At 43.7% G+C, this 16,908-nt stretch overlaps 2 protein-coding genes across 4 annotated transcripts in view; both read left to right on the forward strand.

Annotated features, from left to right (window-relative positions):
- Nucleotides 1-16,908, forward strand: part of LOC116618928 (dnaJ homolog subfamily C member 13-like) — a 56,177-nt gene that overhangs the window by 34,820 nt on the left and 4,449 nt on the right. The window contains exons 51-67 of the mRNA XM_048723344.1: nt 222-338; nt 1,280-1,459; nt 1,689-1,752; nt 2,481-2,584; nt 2,810-2,917; nt 3,048-3,164; nt 6,241-6,294; nt 7,346-7,466; nt 7,655-7,746; nt 7,870-7,969; nt 9,789-9,863; nt 10,929-11,129; nt 12,308-12,389; nt 12,707-12,749; nt 13,033-13,128; nt 13,393-13,470; nt 13,731-13,802. Of these exons, the coding sequence (XP_048579301.1) occupies nt 222-338; nt 1,280-1,459; nt 1,689-1,752; nt 2,481-2,584; nt 2,810-2,917; nt 3,048-3,164; nt 6,241-6,294; nt 7,346-7,466; nt 7,655-7,746; nt 7,870-7,969; nt 9,789-9,863; nt 10,929-11,129; nt 12,308-12,389; nt 12,707-12,749; nt 13,033-13,128; nt 13,393-13,470; nt 13,731-13,802 (1,704 nt within the window). The remainder of the gene's footprint in view (nt 1-221; nt 339-1,279; nt 1,460-1,688; nt 1,753-2,480; nt 2,585-2,809; nt 2,918-3,047; nt 3,165-6,240; nt 6,295-7,345; nt 7,467-7,654; nt 7,747-7,869; nt 7,970-9,788; nt 9,864-10,928; nt 11,130-12,307; nt 12,390-12,706; nt 12,750-13,032; nt 13,129-13,392; nt 13,471-13,730; nt 13,803-16,908) is intronic.
- LOC125560919 (endo-1,4-beta-xylanase B-like) lies at nt 13,809-16,307 on the forward strand. Of its 3 annotated transcripts, none has more exons than XM_048723349.1 (2): nt 13,809-15,406; nt 15,479-16,307. In XM_048723349.1, exons 1-2 carry the CDS (start codon nt 14,320-14,322, stop codon nt 16,051-16,053), a joined length of 1,662 nt encoding a protein of 553 aa, XP_048579306.1. In that variant the 5' UTR covers nt 13,809-14,319; the 3' UTR covers nt 16,054-16,307. The 3 variants fall into 3 exon arrangements, with proteins under 3 accessions (XP_048579306.1, XP_048579305.1, XP_048579304.1); XM_048723348.1 differs by having other exon boundaries at nt 13,809-14,254; nt 14,303-16,307; XM_048723347.1 differs by having other exon boundaries at nt 13,809-13,946; nt 14,019-16,307.

The raw sequence follows: 16,908 nt of genomic DNA on the forward strand, positions 1-16,908 counted from the left end.
CCATTGTGTTGTCGTTCGTGATGGGTGGATCACCATTGTGTTGTCGTTCGTGATGGGTGGATCACCATTGTGTTGTCGTTCGTGATGGGTGGATCACCATTGTGTTGTCGTTCGTGATGGGTGGATCACCATTGTGTTGTCGTTCGTGATGGGTGGATCACCATTGTGTTGTCGTTCGTGATGGGTGGATCACCAATGACCATGTCACCGCCTTGACCCAGGTGTGCATCCACATCACCAAGTGCTACGCCGCCGCCGCCCAGTTTGAAGGCTGCAGGGAAAAGATCTCGGAGATGCCGATCATCATCAGTGACTTGGTCTGTCTTCTGGGCTTTAAGGTGATTACTGCGCTTTTAGTACAATAGTCCTTTGCAAGGAGAGCGGAGAAAGCCGTGGATTCCGGCCCACTTGCTGACTTGCAGGGGCTGTGTCAGTCATTTCTTGGGCTGGGAATGCTAAGCTTTTCGCCTTATAGCACTGTGTCCTGTTATAAGAAATTATAACGGAGGGGGAGGCAGAGGTGATGTCCCCTCTTCCTAAAATCATACCTTACTGTAAATACTTTAAAAGTAAAATTTTAATTGACTTTGGCATTGGGAACCTGGCCTCAGAAAAAGCAGTCATGCCATCCTTCCAATGACTTAAAGAGTGTAATTTCTTTGCTTTAATACCTCCATAAAGCGGCCACGCATCCTTGTATTGGCTCAGTCATTTAAGGCTGGTTCTCACGAGCGGCTTAAGCGGAAACAGAAGCTCAGGAGTCTTATGTCGCGTGAGAACTGGCTTGACGTAAGCGCAAGCATATGCGCAAGAAGAACAGGAAGTTTTGATAATCTTACGTCTATGCTACGCTTACGTCGCGTGAAAACCGGATCGGCGTAAGCATAAGCGGAACATAAGCATAAATTACCTAAACTCGTCGAGGAGGAATGGGCACTAGACTGCGAACTGAGCATGCGTAAAACGCTTACGTCGAGCCCGCTCTCACGTGACATAATCTCTTACGCTTCCGTCTCTTCTTGCGCCTACGTCGTCTCGAGAACCAGCCTTCAGTGACGTGATATAATGAATGTAATGTTCGACAGCTGACTCCTTACGTAAGGTATGATGCAAGTACAGTCTCTACTAAGCGCTCACTTCGTATGGCCCCGACTGTGTCCACAAGCAGAGCGAACTGCTCCTGACTTCATGACCCGAAACGATCTGACTGTTATAAGTACCTCAATATTTACAATGTAATAATAATGTAATTGATCTGGCATGTACCGTTTCATTTTAGCAACTCCAACTACTGGCTTCGGTGTCTGCACAGTGCGTCAGTGCATTTGCCGTAGATTTCTGGTTGCAGACGCAGCTGCTACAGGCGGGTGTTCTGTGGCATTTATTGGGCTTCCTGTTTGGTTATGATTACACACTGGAGGAGAGCGGAATCGAAAAAAGTGCGGAGACCAACCAACAGGTTAGACAACGTGTCGCGAAATTCCTGTATAAAAAAACAATCATTTGGGTCTAGAGGTGGAACCCCCCCCCCCCTCACATACACACACACACACTTTTTAAATAGGCCCTGGATTTAAAGTTACATGGAATTTTTAGCGCTTTTCCAGGTCACAGATTTATACTTCTTCTGGAAACATCCTTAGGAATTTTAGGGCCGGCTGTTTTTTTATTGTATCCTTATTTTGCAGGAGGTCGCCAATAACCTGGCACGAATCAGCATTGAGGCGTTGTCCAGACTTGGCGGTTATTTCGGTAAGTTTACTTTTTTTACTTGGGTCTTTGCTCCACTATGTTTACCCGGTGTTTTTTTTGCTATGTTTAGATAGATATGTAGTAGATATAATAGGGCTTTTACTATAGGTCGGCTATATACAGATAAAATAAATAGTGAAATAGACTGCGATGATCTATTAGGATGTTTCACAAAGGACAGCGGTAGAATTCGAAATTGTTTCTTATGTAGCTATGGAAGGGGACGCAATAAAACCTCTTGCAGTGACCACCCTCAGTGACAGTGCTTACTTAAAATGCACACACGGGGCTCTTGGTTTGTAGCCTCGTTCCATACTGTGCCTTTACTTGCTACTTACTAACCGAGAGTGAGGTCATGCCGGGAAATATCAAAATGAGGCTTTCGCGTATCGACCGAAGCTTTGTTATGATGTTTTGTGAACAGAAGGTGAAAAGAAGAAAGGAAGTTAGTACATTACATCGTTCACATAGTGTGTCTTGTTATGATGTTTTGTGAACAGAAGGTGAAAAGAAGGAAGGAAGTTAGTACATTACACCATTCATATAGTGTGTCTTGTTATGATGTTTTGTGAACAGAATGTGAAAAGAAGAAAGGAAGTTAGTACATTACATCATTCACATAGTGTGTCTTGTTATGATGTTTTGTGAACAGAATGTGAAAAGAAGAAAGGAAGTTAGTACATTACACCATTCATATAGTGTGTATTGTTATGATGTTTTGTGAACAGAAGGTGAAAAGAAGACACCTGACAACCCGGCCATCAGAAAGTCTCTACAAGCGATGCTAACTCCTTACCTTGCTAGACAGCTGAGCAAGGAGTCACCACTGGAGGTATAAATGTGCAACCCCCCTTGTCTACCACCCCACCCCCCCCACCCCCGCCTTTTTCAGCCCTAAGCAGCTCAGCAATGAAACATAGGTCGTTTACAGAATTTGTTTGCAGTAATTTCCCTTCGCAAGTGGGGGTGTTAAGGATTATACGACGAATCATTTCGCTTGATTAAAGGTCTTTGTTAAGGTTAATTGAATTTTTGTTTAACAACTATCCGTTTTTAGATGCTAAAGGTACTAAATAGCAATACAGAAAACCCTTATCTAATTTGGGACAACGCCACGCGTGCAGAGCTTGGGGATTTCTTGGAAAAACAGCAGTCGCAAAAAATGGTGAGTTTGTAATCTTTAACAATACATGTAATTTTCGCTCTTTGGGTCCACTTTCTCGAAAGACTTTCCAACTCGAACTCCTCCTGGCGGCAATCTTTTCAGGATCTTTTAAACGTATGTTTGCTTCCAGGGCGAGTTCGACCCGTCGTTTGGCTCTGAGTTCACCTTCACTGTTCACCAGAAGGAACTTATCGTCGGCGAGATCTTCGTGCGGGTCTACAACGAGCAGCCAGCCTTCCCACTTGAGGTCAGCATGTTACAAATTCATGTTCCTTGTAGATATATGCTTTGGAATGGACCAGAAATCCTAAACAACTTGCCTGACTGACCAGGGTGAATGGTTCCTTTATTTTGTTGCTTAACATGTTGAATCAAAAAGTAAGCCAGACGTGAATACAACCCTCAAAAATACCACGTCCAAACATCAAGTTTCACCGTGCATATGGACGTTCGCACTGTGAACGCCAAGGCAAAAAGTCAGAAGCAAGTGAATTTATAGACTATCAGGTGTGCTCAGTGCCAAGTAGAATTGTTGCATTGTCACTGGTCCATCCATGTTTACCGCATTTGGTCCACCAACGTCCATGTTTACCGCATTTGGTCCACCAACGTCCATGTTTACCGCATTTGGTCCACCAACGTCCATGTTTACCGCATTTGGTCCACCAACGTCCATGTTTACCGCATTTGGTCCACCAACGTCCATGTTTACCGCATTTGGTCTACTAACGTCCATGTTTCCGTGTTTGGTCCACCAACGTCCATGTTTACTGCATTTGGTCCACCAACGTCCATGTTTACCGCATTTGGTCCACCAACGTCCATGTTTCCGTGTTTGGTCCCACCAACGTCCATGTTTACCGCATTTGGTCCACCAACGTCCATGTTTACCGCATTTGGTCCACCAACGTCCATGTTTCCGTGCTTGGTCCACCAACGTCCATGTTTACTGCATTTGGTCCACCAACGTCCATGTTTACCGCATTTGGTCCACCAACGTCCATGTTTCCGTGTTTGGTCCCACCAACGTCCATGTTTACCGCATTTGGTCTACTAACGTCCATGTTTCCGTGTTTGGTCCACCAACGTCCATGTTTACTGCATTTGGTCCACCAACGTCCATGTTTACCGCATTTGGTCCACCAACGTCCATGTTTCCGTGTTTGGTCCCACCAACGTCCATGTTAACCGCATTTGGTCCACCAACGTCCATGTTTACCGCATTTGGTCCACCAACGTCCATGTTTACTGCATTTGGTCCACCAACGTCCATGTTTACTGCATTTGGTCCACCAACGTCCATGTTTACCGCATTTGGTGCACCAACGTCCATGTTTACCGCATTTGGTCTACTAACGTCCATGTTTCCGTGTTTGGTCCCACCAACGTCCATGTTTACCGCATTTGGTCCCACCAACGTCCATGTTTACCGCATTTGGTCCACCAACGTCCATGTTTACCGCATTTGGTCCACCAACGTCCATGTTTACTGCATTTGGTCCACCAACGTCCATGTTTACTGCATTTGGTCCACCAACGTCCATGTTTACCGCATTTGGTCCACCAACGTCCATGTTTACCGCATTTGGTCCACCAACGTCCATGTTTCCGTGTTTGGTCCCACCAACGTCCATGTTAACCGCATTTGGTCCACCTACGTCCATGTTTACCGCATTTGGTGCACTAACGTCCATGTTTCCGTGTTTGGTCCCACTAACGTCCATGTTTACCGCATTTGGTCCACTAACGTCCATGTTTACCGCATTTGGTCCACCAACGTCCATGTTTACCGCATTTGGTCCACCAACGTCCATGTTTACCGCATTTGGTCCACCAACGTCCATGTTTACCGCATTTGGTCCACCAACGTCCATGTTTACCGCATTTGGTCTACTAACGTCCATGTTTCCGTGTTTGGTCCACCAACGTCCATGTTTACTGCATTTGGTCCACCAACGTCCATGTTTACCGCATTTGGTCCACCAACGTCCATGTTTCCGTGTTTGGTCCCACCAACGTCCATGTTTACCGCATTTGGTCCACCAACGTCCATGTTTACCGCATTTGGTCCACCAACGTCCATGTTTCCGTGCTTGGTCCACCAACGTCCATGTTTACTGCATTTGGTCCACCAACGTCCATGTTTACCGCATTTGGTCCACCAACGTCCATGTTTCCGTGTTTGGTCCCACCAACGTCCATGTTAACCGCATTTGGTCCACCTACGTCCATGTTTACCGCATTTGGTGCACTAACGTCCATGTTTCCGTGTTTGGTCCCACTAACGTCCATGTTTACCGCATTTGGTCCACTAACGTCCATGTTTACCGCATTTGGTCCACCAACGTCCATGTTTACCGCATTTGGTCCACCAACGTCCATGTTTACCGCATTTGGTCCACCAACGTCCATGTTTCCGTGTTTGGTCCCACCAACGTCTATGTTTACCGCATTTGGTCCACCAACGTCCATGTTTCCGTGTTTGGTCCCACCAACGTCCATGTTTACTGCATTTGGTCCACCAACGTCCATGTTTACTGCATTTGGTCCACCAACGTCCATGTTTACCGCATTTGGTCCACCAACATCCATGTTTACCGCATTTGGTCCACCAACGTCCATGTTAACCGCATTTGGTCCACCAACGTCCATGTTTACCGCATTTGGTCCACCAACGTCCATGTTTACCGCATTTGGTCCACCAACGTCCATGTTAACCGCATTTGGTCCACCAACGTCCATGTTTACCGCATTTGGTCCACCAACGTCCATGTTTACCGCATTTGGTCCACCAACGTCCATGTTTACCGCATTTGGTCCACCAACGTCCATGTTTACCGCATTTGGTCCACCAACGTCCATGTTTACCGCATTTGGTCCACCAACGTCCATGTTTACCGCATTTGGTCCACCAACGTCCATGTTTACCGCATTTGGTCCACCAACGTCCATGTTTACCGCATTTGGTCCACCAACGTCCATGTTTACCGCATTTGGTCCACCAACGTCCATGTTTACCGCATTTGGTCCACATTTGTGCAATTGCCACCATTCGATGTTTTTCTTGGCGTGCTTAACTGACCGCCATGTGAGATGTAAACCATGTGACGTCGCGGCCTGATTGCTCTGGTTTAGCTAGGCGTGCATAGCCATTCTGAGGTGGAAGGAATACTAAATTGTTTTCAACAAATTAGATGTTGCGGACTTCGCAGTCGATGCTCTGGATTTATTTCATTAGCCCTTCTAGTTCCCTATTGTTTAGTATGCAACTAGTTTTGATGTTTACTCTCACACAGCTGATCTATGTTCTGTTACTGTTTCAGAAACCAGAGGCTTTTGTGACTGAGCTGGTCAACTACCTCGGCTCTGAAGCACAGGTGATCACACGCTCAGTCTCATTTTCTTCAACACCAATGTGTTGTGGTGGTGTTGTGATGGTGTTGTGGTGGTGTTGTGGTGGTGTTGGTTGTGGTGGTGGTGTGGTGGTGGTGGTGTTGTGTTGTGGTGGTGTTGTGGTGGTGGTGTTGTGGTGGTGGTGGTGTTGTGGTGGTGTTGTGGTGGTGGTGGTGTTGTGTTGTGTTGTGGTGGTGTGGTGGTGGTGTAGTGGTGGTGGTTGTGGTGTTGTGGTGGTGGTGGTGTGGTGGTGGTGGTGGTGGTGGTGGTGGTGGTGGTGTTGTGGTGGAGATGTTTTGGAACTCCTGTTGCTACAGTTGTTGTTTCTACTTCTATCGTCCGAAAAATGTCACGCTGCAAAAGACCTTGTGCAAAGCAAGGAGTACAAGGAATGATGATAATTATAAAGATGATGCTGGTGGTGGACTGTGATTGAGTTTGTGATATGTACAGGACCCGAAACGATCCCTAAAAGTCCCCCAACTGATCCCGGGACCCGAAACGATCCCCAAGAGTCCCCGAAAGGAACCCCAAGGAATTACAGTAATGGACAACTAAAGGAATGTGTAAGGATTGGCTTTCAGTTCTAAAAACATATGAAACATTTGAAACAGGTCAAAAGTTTGGTTGATCTGAGCAAAGCTGTGCTATGTTTATGCTGTATTCCTTTCAGTAGCAATTTAAAGTTGTGTATTTGTTTTGGACTCTGTTTATGGGTTTAACGCCGGGCAATGTAATAAATAGAAGTATTGTGTTGGAATTTCATACTTTTAAGTCACGTTGTTTAGAAATCGAGTCGCTGTTAGCCCTTAATTATGCTTCAAGAATTGCTAGTATTTCTTCTGCTTTCCCTTTGTCCATTACCGCAATTCCTTGGGGTTGATTTCGGGGACTCCTCGGTATCGTTTCGGGTCCGAGGATCGTTTCGGGTCCTGTACAGATAATGAAGACAAGGTGGTGACGGTGATTGTGATGATAATGACCATTGATTATTACTATGTTTATCGATTTTGATTGATTGACTTGTTCTTCTAGTACCTTCACTCTCTTATGGCGCTCACTGCTAAAGACCTCGATACCAAGGCCAACAAGGAGCGGCTTGTTCGGGCAGGAATGGCGTTAGAAGCTCTTCGCAATGTTATCAAAAACAACCCTGGTAAGCTACAGCCTCTATTCAATTTAATGAAACTAATTATTGGATTCATGTACAATAATAAGCAACAAATGCACGCCCCGAATACCATGGTTCAAGGTGTAATGTAATATGTCGAATCATGTGCATACCTACGAATTCGTGACCCGAATACCAAGGCTTGTGGTGTAACATACGTTTGTTATTTGCAGGTACGGAGACCCAGTGCATTGGTCATTTCAAACTCATCTTCTCCCTACTGCGAATGACAGGAGCAACTAACTTACAGCAGTGCGCCCTAGAGGTATCAAACAATCCCACCTGCCCATGTTTTCTTTCTAGTATTTGTAGCTCTTATTGACATCGGTGGTATTGGTGGTATTTCCTAGTTCCTAATTACGGCAAGGTCTAATCAATTTGTTAACAGGTAATTTCAAGCGTTACAAGTAACAAGAGCTGTGTCGCGAACATCGCTGATTCGGAGATCTTGGGCTTCCTTCTTCTGACGCTACACACTTTACCATCAAGTTAGTACAACGCTACACACCTTACTATCAAGCTAGTACAACGCTACACACTTTACCATCAAGTTAGTACAACGCTACACACCTTACTATCAAGTTAGTACAACGCTACACACTTTACCATCAAGTTAGTACAACGCTACACACCTTACCATCAAGTTAGTACAACGCTACACACCTTACTATCAAGTTAGTACAACGCTACACACCTTACCATCAAGTTAGTACAACGCTACACACTTTACCATCAAGTTAGTACAACGCTACACACCTTACTATCAAGCTAGTACAACGCTACACACTTTACCATCAAGTTAGTACAACGCTACACACCTTACTATCAAGTTAGTACAACGCTACACACTTTACCATCAAGTTAGTACAACGCTACACACCTTACCATCAAGTTAGTACAACGCTACACACCTTACTATCAAGTTAGTACAACGCTACACACCTTACCATCAAGTTAGTACAACGCTACACACTTTACCATCAAGTTAGTACAACGCTACCCACCTTACTATCAAGCTAGTACAACGCTACACACCTTACCATCAAGTTAGTACAACGCTACACACCTTACCATCAAGCTAGTACAACGCTACACACCTTACCATCAAGTTAGTACAACGCTACACACCTTACTATCAAGTTAGTACAACGCTACACACCTTACCATCAAGTTAGTACAACGCTACACACCTTACCATCAAGTTAGTACAACGCTACACACTTTACCATCAAGTTAGTACAACGCTACCCACCTTACCATCAAGTTAGTACAACGCTACCCACCTTACCATCAAGTTAGTACAACGCTACACACCTTACCATCAAGTTAGTACAACGCTACACACCTTACTATCAAGTTAGTACAACGCTACACACCTTACCATCAAGTTAGTACAACGCTACACACTTTACCATCAAGTTAGTACAACGCTACACACCTTACCATCAAGTTAGTACAACGCTACACACCTTACCATCAAGTTAGTACAACGCTACACACTTGACCATCAAGTTAGTACAACGCTACACACCTTACCATCAAGTTAGTACAACGGTACACACCTTACCATCAAGTTAGTACAACGCTACACACTTTACCATCAAGTTAGTACAAGTTGGCCTTTTATTTGTTAATGAAAGCGTATATCAAAGTTTAAATTAGTAGAAAGAGAGGGAGGAAGGGATAAAGAGAAAGAAAGTAAAACGAATGGAAAAATCAATGTTTGCATTTTGTCGCCGTACTAGTCAACTAAGAGTAAGCCAAGGGATACGATGTCTTTGTTTAGATAGGACTTAGAAAAGGACAGATATCTTTAGAAAAGGATATCTTGCCTACCGCGCTATTGCATCTAGGCACAGAACTGTTACTGACTAAAAGTCAAACAAAAAACAATTTAAGTAAACGGTTCTTTTTATTCGAGCACGTATCATATCCACGGCGTTCGGGGTTTTATTACATCTTTGCCTTTTACACCAGCCCTTAAACACATTGCCTTAATAGCCTTGACGTATGAATTGTTGTTTAATGGATCGCTTTATCACTGTATATTAGGTTGACGAATGAATTGTTGTTTAATGGATCGCTTTATCACTGTGTATTAGGTTGACGAATGAATTGTTGTTTAATGGCTCGCTTTATCTTGTTTAATGGATCGCTTTATCACTGTGTATTAGGTTGACGAATGAATTCGTGTTGTTTAATGGATCGCTTTATCACTGTGTATTAGGTTGACGAATGAATTCGTGTTGTTTAATGGATCGCTTTATCACTGTGTATTAGGCTGACGAATGAATTGTTGTTTTGTAGGTCGCTTGATCACTGTGGATACTCTCCATGCTCTCTCGTCCAGCACAAAGATCATCAAAGAGGCTATGTATAAAGGTAACAACTCAAGGACACCAACACTCTCGCAAGGTAGCAACACTATCGCAAGGTTGCAACACTCTCGCAAGGTAGCAACACTCACGCAAGGTAGCAACACTCACGCAAGGTAGCAACACTCACTCAAGGTAGCAACACTCACTCAAGGTAGCAACACTCACTCAAGGTAGCAACACTCACGCAAGGTAGCAACACTCACGCAAGGTAGCAACACTCTCGCAAGGTAGCAACACTCTCGCAAGGTAGCAACACTCTCGCAAGGTAGCAACACTATCGCAAGGTAGCAACACTCTCGCAAGGTAGCAACACTCTCGCAAGGTAGCAACACTCACGCAAGGTAGCAACACTCTCGCAAGGTAGCAACACTCACGCAAGGTAGCAACACTATCGCAAGATAGCAACACTCACTCAAGGTAGCAACACTCACGCAAGGTAGCAACACTCACGCAAGGTAGCAACACTCACGCAAGGTAGCAACACTCTCGCAAGGTAGCAACACTCTCGCAAGGTAGCAACACTCTCGCAAGGTGGCAACACTATCGCAAGGTAGCAACACTCTCGCAAGGTAGCAACACTCTCCCAAGGTAGCAACACTCTCCCAAGGTAGCAACACTCTCGCAAGGTAGCAACACTCACTCAAGGTAGCAACACTCACGCAAGGTAGCAACACTCACGCAAGGTAGCAACACTCACGCAAGGTAGCAACACTCTCGCAAGGTAGCAACACTATCGCAAGGTAGCAACACTCTCGCAAGGTAGCAACACTCACGCAAGGTAGCAACACTCACACAAGGTAGCAACACTCACGCAAGGTAGCAACACTCACGCAAGGTAGCAACACTCTCGCAAGGTAGCAACACTCTCGCAAGGTAGCAACACTCACGCAAGGTAGCAACACTCTCGCAAGGTAGCAACACTCTCGCAAGGTAGCAACACTCACGCAAGGTAGCAACACTCTCGCAAGGTAGCAACACTACATCATGTTTATCATGTACCCCTTCTTTCTTGATTGCTCCCATCACCCATCTTTCCACTATGTAACACCACTTGTACCTCACACTTCAGGGGCCTTGATCTACCTGCTAGACCTGTTTTGTAGTGGTTCTAATCCAGCCGTCCGGGAGCGGTCCGCAGAGCTGTTTGCTAAGATGATGTCGGACAAACTGATCGGGCCTCGTGTCAAGATCATTCTTGCAAAGTTTCTACCAGCGATCTTCATGGATGCTATGCGCGACAGTGCCGAGGCCAGTGTGCACATGTTTGAAGGTTTGTCTTTGATAGACCCCCCATTTCACAGACCTGCATAAAGCACCCTCTATAAGAAGAACACTACCTGATTTTCAATTCTTAACTCAAACTCTTATTCAACATGTTTTGGTCCGGTGGGTTCTTTGTATGTTCCACTTTAGTCTTGTGAATTACTTTCTTTTGCTGATACACAGTGTTCCTATGAACTACCTATGTTCCTGAACATGCAGGAACTTTAATACAGTTAACAATTTTTCGCCGAGGGCGAAGTGAATAGCGGTGGACTATCTACCGCTATTTGCTGAGCCTAAGTATATACTTGGCTGAGACTGAACAAGACACATTTTGCTGTAATCATTTTATCGAATTTCCGACTTTGTTTACCTTTTAATAGTCGCGCGAGACGATGTATCGCTTCTGGCAGTTTCTTTGATGTTGGTATCAATTTTGTCAATTTCGTTCGCTTTGAAGATTGAGGACACCAAATCAATTCTGTTTTCCCACACAATGCTTTTACCCACCACGAAATACAGAACCTCCATTGAAGATAATATACGAATTTTGACCAACATTATTTTGTAGACTAATTTAGTCCCGTTTGACACGTCGTTTTCACGAATTTGATCGTAGAAATGTTTACTTTCGTCCTCCACAGACGATAAGGTAGATTCACTAAAATACTTCCCTTGATTGTAGATACATTACGCAGGCCTAAACTTTGGGTAACTTGTCGTTTTCCTTCGTATAAAGTGACTTTTTGCAGCTTTTGTTTGTGTCGTAAAAAATCAGCAAACTTGAATTTGTCGCGCGCGTTGCAAAATCATTTCGGCGGGAAGTTGTCGAAGACATAGGGAGTTTAAAGCCAATTTTCCGTAAAGACAATGAATCTAGATTAATTTTACCAAAATGCCGTTTTAATGTGAAGCTCGTTAAGTTCGGGCGCAAAAAAGTTTTTTTATGGTAATTTCACAAATCCACTTATTGTTCCGACTTTTAGCGGTGAATACTGTCCATTATTCCGAGATAGTAAACCAATCAGAGCGCGCGTTGTTATGAAGTTCCCGCCAAGTATATACTAGAGCTATTTATTTAGCAGCTTTTCGTTTAGTCCGATTAGCAGTGGCTTTAAGTTTCGTATTATATGCTATTTTTGCGTGGGAGAGTCGTCACTTTAATCGTCGAATCCTCCTTCACAGCCACTCAAGAGAATCCTGAGCTCATCTGGAATGACGAGTCTCGAGAAAAGGTCTGCGGCGTCGTCAAAGGGCTCAAAGACAGGTACTACTGCTGTTACGGCCCTTACCCCCTCCTCCACAATCTTTTATTTGGAAATTAGCGCTGATTCTTTACCAAAAAAACGTACTGTGTTTAGCTGGCTTTGATATTCTTACAGGTTTTATAATTATTACCTTATATATCCTTATAGCAAGTTTCTCTTAGTCTAAAGTCTCAAGTTAAGTCATCAAAGTTCAGATTTAAAAGCTAAAATCCTTGTCCATCCCCCCCCCCTTAAGAGCCGCCAGTCTGAATCGATGCGGTAGCCCTTAGATATAGCATATGTCCTGTGTTGATTGGGCTTTTGACCATTTTCGTAGGCACTACAACGAGCAGAAGGAGAACCTGGATATGCAGTGGAAGGTATTGGTCTTTGCCCTATCAGTGTCATAAAATGGGTCATTTAGTACGATTGTTGACGTATAAGGCAGGGTAAAAGAATTTTATGTTGAGCGCTTATTTGAATGTTTTCGGTGATATTTCGAGTGGTAATCTTTTGTAATTACAAAAAAGGTTAAAAGTCGAAACGTTTTTAGTGTCAGTCCCTCAAAGGACAGCTGCACCGGAGTCTACCGAGAGGCGTCTAACACATCATTAAATGGATTTGTAATTTTCCTAACAGACCTGTTTTGTTCTGACTGTTCAGCTTCCAGAAGACTTCAGTATAAAGTTCACGGATGTAGAGGGGGAGCTTGTTGTAGGGGGCGTCTATCTTCGATTGTTTGTCGCTCAGCCAGCCTGGGTAAGGTCTCCATCTGATGTGTACGTTAAATACACTGCCACCTGTACCCCCACCCCTCCCCCCCTTACTAATCCCCCTGATCCACCTATCCTTTTTTCTAAGACAATGACCACTCGGGGCGTGGCTGTGTACCCCTCCTTCCAAGTTGTCCCTGAAATGAGTACTATTCCTCTTATTCATGCTTGCGAGTGTTCATTCTCAGGTTTTACGTCCCTGAAATGAGTACTATTCCTCTTATTCATGCTTGTTAGTGTTTATTCTCAGGTTTTACGAAACCCCAAGGATTTCTTGCACAGCCTGTTAGAGAAATACCTTGAGCTGGTGAACAAATCAAATCCCGAGGTAACAAGATCATTCTTATGCAGAATCTGTTTCTATCATAAGTGAACCGCAAGTGCTTTATACAGAGGTCATGAGAGAGTATATACACATAGACGGGGGTCGTGAATCATTTATCTTATCTTACCTGATAACGAAGTGTATGCACAAAGCCCGATAATCAAATCTAGAGGCTTAGATGTTTACTTTCCCAATATAATAGAAGTACAATATTGAGGGTAATTCATTCCAAAACGATAATTTGTGAACTTTTATTTTGCCAGGGAGATGTATTGGAAACCGTCACACAAGCAGTGATGTCTTTGTTTACCGCACAACCAGCCCTGGCTGACCAGGTAGGATATACCGGACTATACCAGGTAGGATATACCGGACTATACCATGTAGGATAAACCGGACTTTACCAGGTAGGATATACCCGACTTAACCAGGTGGGATAAACCGGACTTTACCAGGTAGGATATACCGGACTTAACCAGGTGGGATATACCCGACTTAACCAGGTGGGATAAACCGGACTTTACCAGGTAGGATATACCGGACTTAACCAGGTGGGATATACCGGACTTTACCAGGAAGTATATATCATTTTGAACGCTTTGTATTCAATTTTCACAGTAAAATTTCATTCTATCGCTCAATGGAGCTCAAGAGCAAAAGTAACATGCAAAATGAAATGTTCTATATCTGAAAGTTCTTTTCGCTCATTTGACGATTTTTATCGTACGCGCTCACCAACCGTGAAATAACCTTTAATTACCAGTTAGGATATACTGGACATTACCAGGTAGGATATACTGGACTATACCAGGTAGGATATACCAGACTATACCAGGTAGGATATACTGGACTATGCCAGGTAGGATATACCAGACTATACCAGGTAGGATATACCAGACTATACCAGGTAGGATATACCAGACTATACCAGGTAGGATATACCAGACTATACCAGGTAGGATATACCAGACTATACCAGGTAGGATATACCAGACTATACCAGGTAGGATATACCAGACTATGCCAGGTAGGATATACCAGACTATGCCAGGTAGGATATACCAGACTATACCAGGTAGGATATACCAGACTATACCAGGTAGGATATACCAGACTATACCAGGTAGGATATACCAGACTATGCCAGGTAGGATATACCAGACTATGCCAGGTAGGATATACCAGACTATGCCAGGTAGGATATACCAGACTATGCCAGGTAGGATATACCAGACTATACCAGGTAGGATATACCAGACTATACCAGGTAGGATATACCAGACTATACCAGGTAGGATATACCAGACTATACCAGGTAGGATATACTGGACTATGCCAGGTAGGATATACCAGACTATACCAGGTAGGATATACCGGACTATACCAGGTAGGATATACCAGACTATACCAGGTAGGATATACCAGACTATACCAGGTAGGATATACCAGACTATACCAGGTAGGATATACCGGACTATGCCAGGTAGGATATACCAGACTATACCAGGTAGGATATACCAGACTATACCAGGTAGGATATACCAGACTATACCAGGTAGGATATACCAGACTATACCAGGTAGGATATACCAGACTATACCAGGTAGGATATACCGGACTATGCCAGGTAGGATATACCGGACTATGCCAGGTAGGATATACCGGACTATGCCAGGTAGGATATACTGGACTATGCCAGGTAGGATATACTGGACTATGCCAGGTAGGATATACTGGACTATGCCAGGTAGGATATACCAGACTATGCCAGGTAGGATATACCAGACTATACCAGGTAGGATATACCAGACTATACCAGGTAGGATATACCAGACTATACCAGGTAGGATATACCAGACTATACCAGTTAGGATATACCAGACTATACCAGGTAGGATATACCAGACTATACCAGGTAGGATATACTGGACTATGCCAGGTAGGATACACCAGACTATCCCAGGTAGGATAAACCGGACTATACCAGGTAGGATATACCAGACTATACCAGGTAGGATATACCAGACTATACCAGGTAGGATATACTGGACTATGCCAGGTAGGATATACCAGACTATGCCAGGTAGGATATACCAGACTATACCAGGTAGGATATACCAGACTATACCAGGTAGGATATACCAGACTATACCAGGTAGGATATACTGGACTATGCCAGGTAGGATATACTGGACTATGCCAGGTAGGATATACCAGACTATACCAGGTAGGATATACCAGACCATACCAGGTAGGATATACCAGACTATACCAGGTAGGATATACTGGACTATACCAGGTAGGATATACTGGACTATACCAGGTAGGATATACTGGACTATGCCAGGTAGGATATACTGGACTATACCAGGTAGGATATACCAGACTATACCAGGTAGGATATACTGGACTATCCAGGTAGGATATACCAGACTATACCAGGTAGGATATACCAGACTATACCAGGTAGGATATACTGGACTATACCAGGTAGGATATACTGGACTATGCCAGGTAGGATATACCAGACTATGCCAGGTAGGATATACCAGACTATACCAGGTAGGATATACTGGATTATATTAACTACTTATTAACCGAGCGCGAGGGCTATACGGAAAAATATCGATATACCGAGGTCTTTAATGTCGTGCTGAAAAGACCGAGGTGTGATATTTCTCCGTACAGCCCGAGCAAGCAAGGTTAATAAAAGTTTTGTTATATGTTTTTTAAAAAATTAAAATGACGAGAAAACAAATCAACTTCCGCTTTCGCGGGAATATCGATTAGTTTATCAATCGATTTCAAAAAGGCGGGAAAACAAAAAACACTCGCGCACGTCGCGCACGGTGAACTAAAAAAAAGTAAAAGAGTGACAACGTTCAACAATATTAAACAAAAACAAAAAATAGACCTTGGAGTGAAAAGATGATGAATGGAAATCGAAGCAAAACCGTTCAGCGTTGTTTTCATCAGTGATAAAAGTTTATTCAAGGACTTTTCGGAATATTTCTTCCTATTTTTACCTTTTGGAAGCTACAGGTTTCAGGTTAGAGATCCAAACAAAAAAAAAAGATTAAATGCCAGTCTTCACGGCATGAATAGACTGTTTGGTGCGAAAACTCCACGATATGTAGAGATCAAATTTTTAGGTTAAAAGAAAACACCAAACACTTTGTGCTGCTTTATGATGATTTGATGGAAATATTGCATTTTCAAAGAAGCTGTAGTACCTTAAAGAGACTCTTTTGGGTATTTGCATCCCTTGTTATTTATTATTTTGTTTGTTTCTCCGATATATAAGCAGCTTTGTATTTCTTGGCTTTCGGTGGCGCTCGCCGGCTAGTCAGATCGTTTTCCTTCTTGTCAAAATTTTCTTTTACACAATCTTATTTTTGTCATCAGCATAATAAAACTCCGACTCAAAATGCTCGTCGTCGC

This window comes from Nematostella vectensis, chromosome 2 (assembly GCF_932526225.1).
Source record: "Nematostella vectensis chromosome 2, jaNemVect1.1, whole genome shotgun sequence".
Taxonomy (NCBI): Eukaryota; Metazoa; Cnidaria; class Anthozoa; order Actiniaria; family Edwardsiidae; genus Nematostella; species Nematostella vectensis.

What these genes read in the sequence shown, in the direction of transcription:
- LOC125560919 (XM_048723348.1), top strand. Translation starts at nt 14,320, where the DNA reads ATGCCAGGTAGGATATACCAGACTATACCAGGTAGGATATACCAGACT.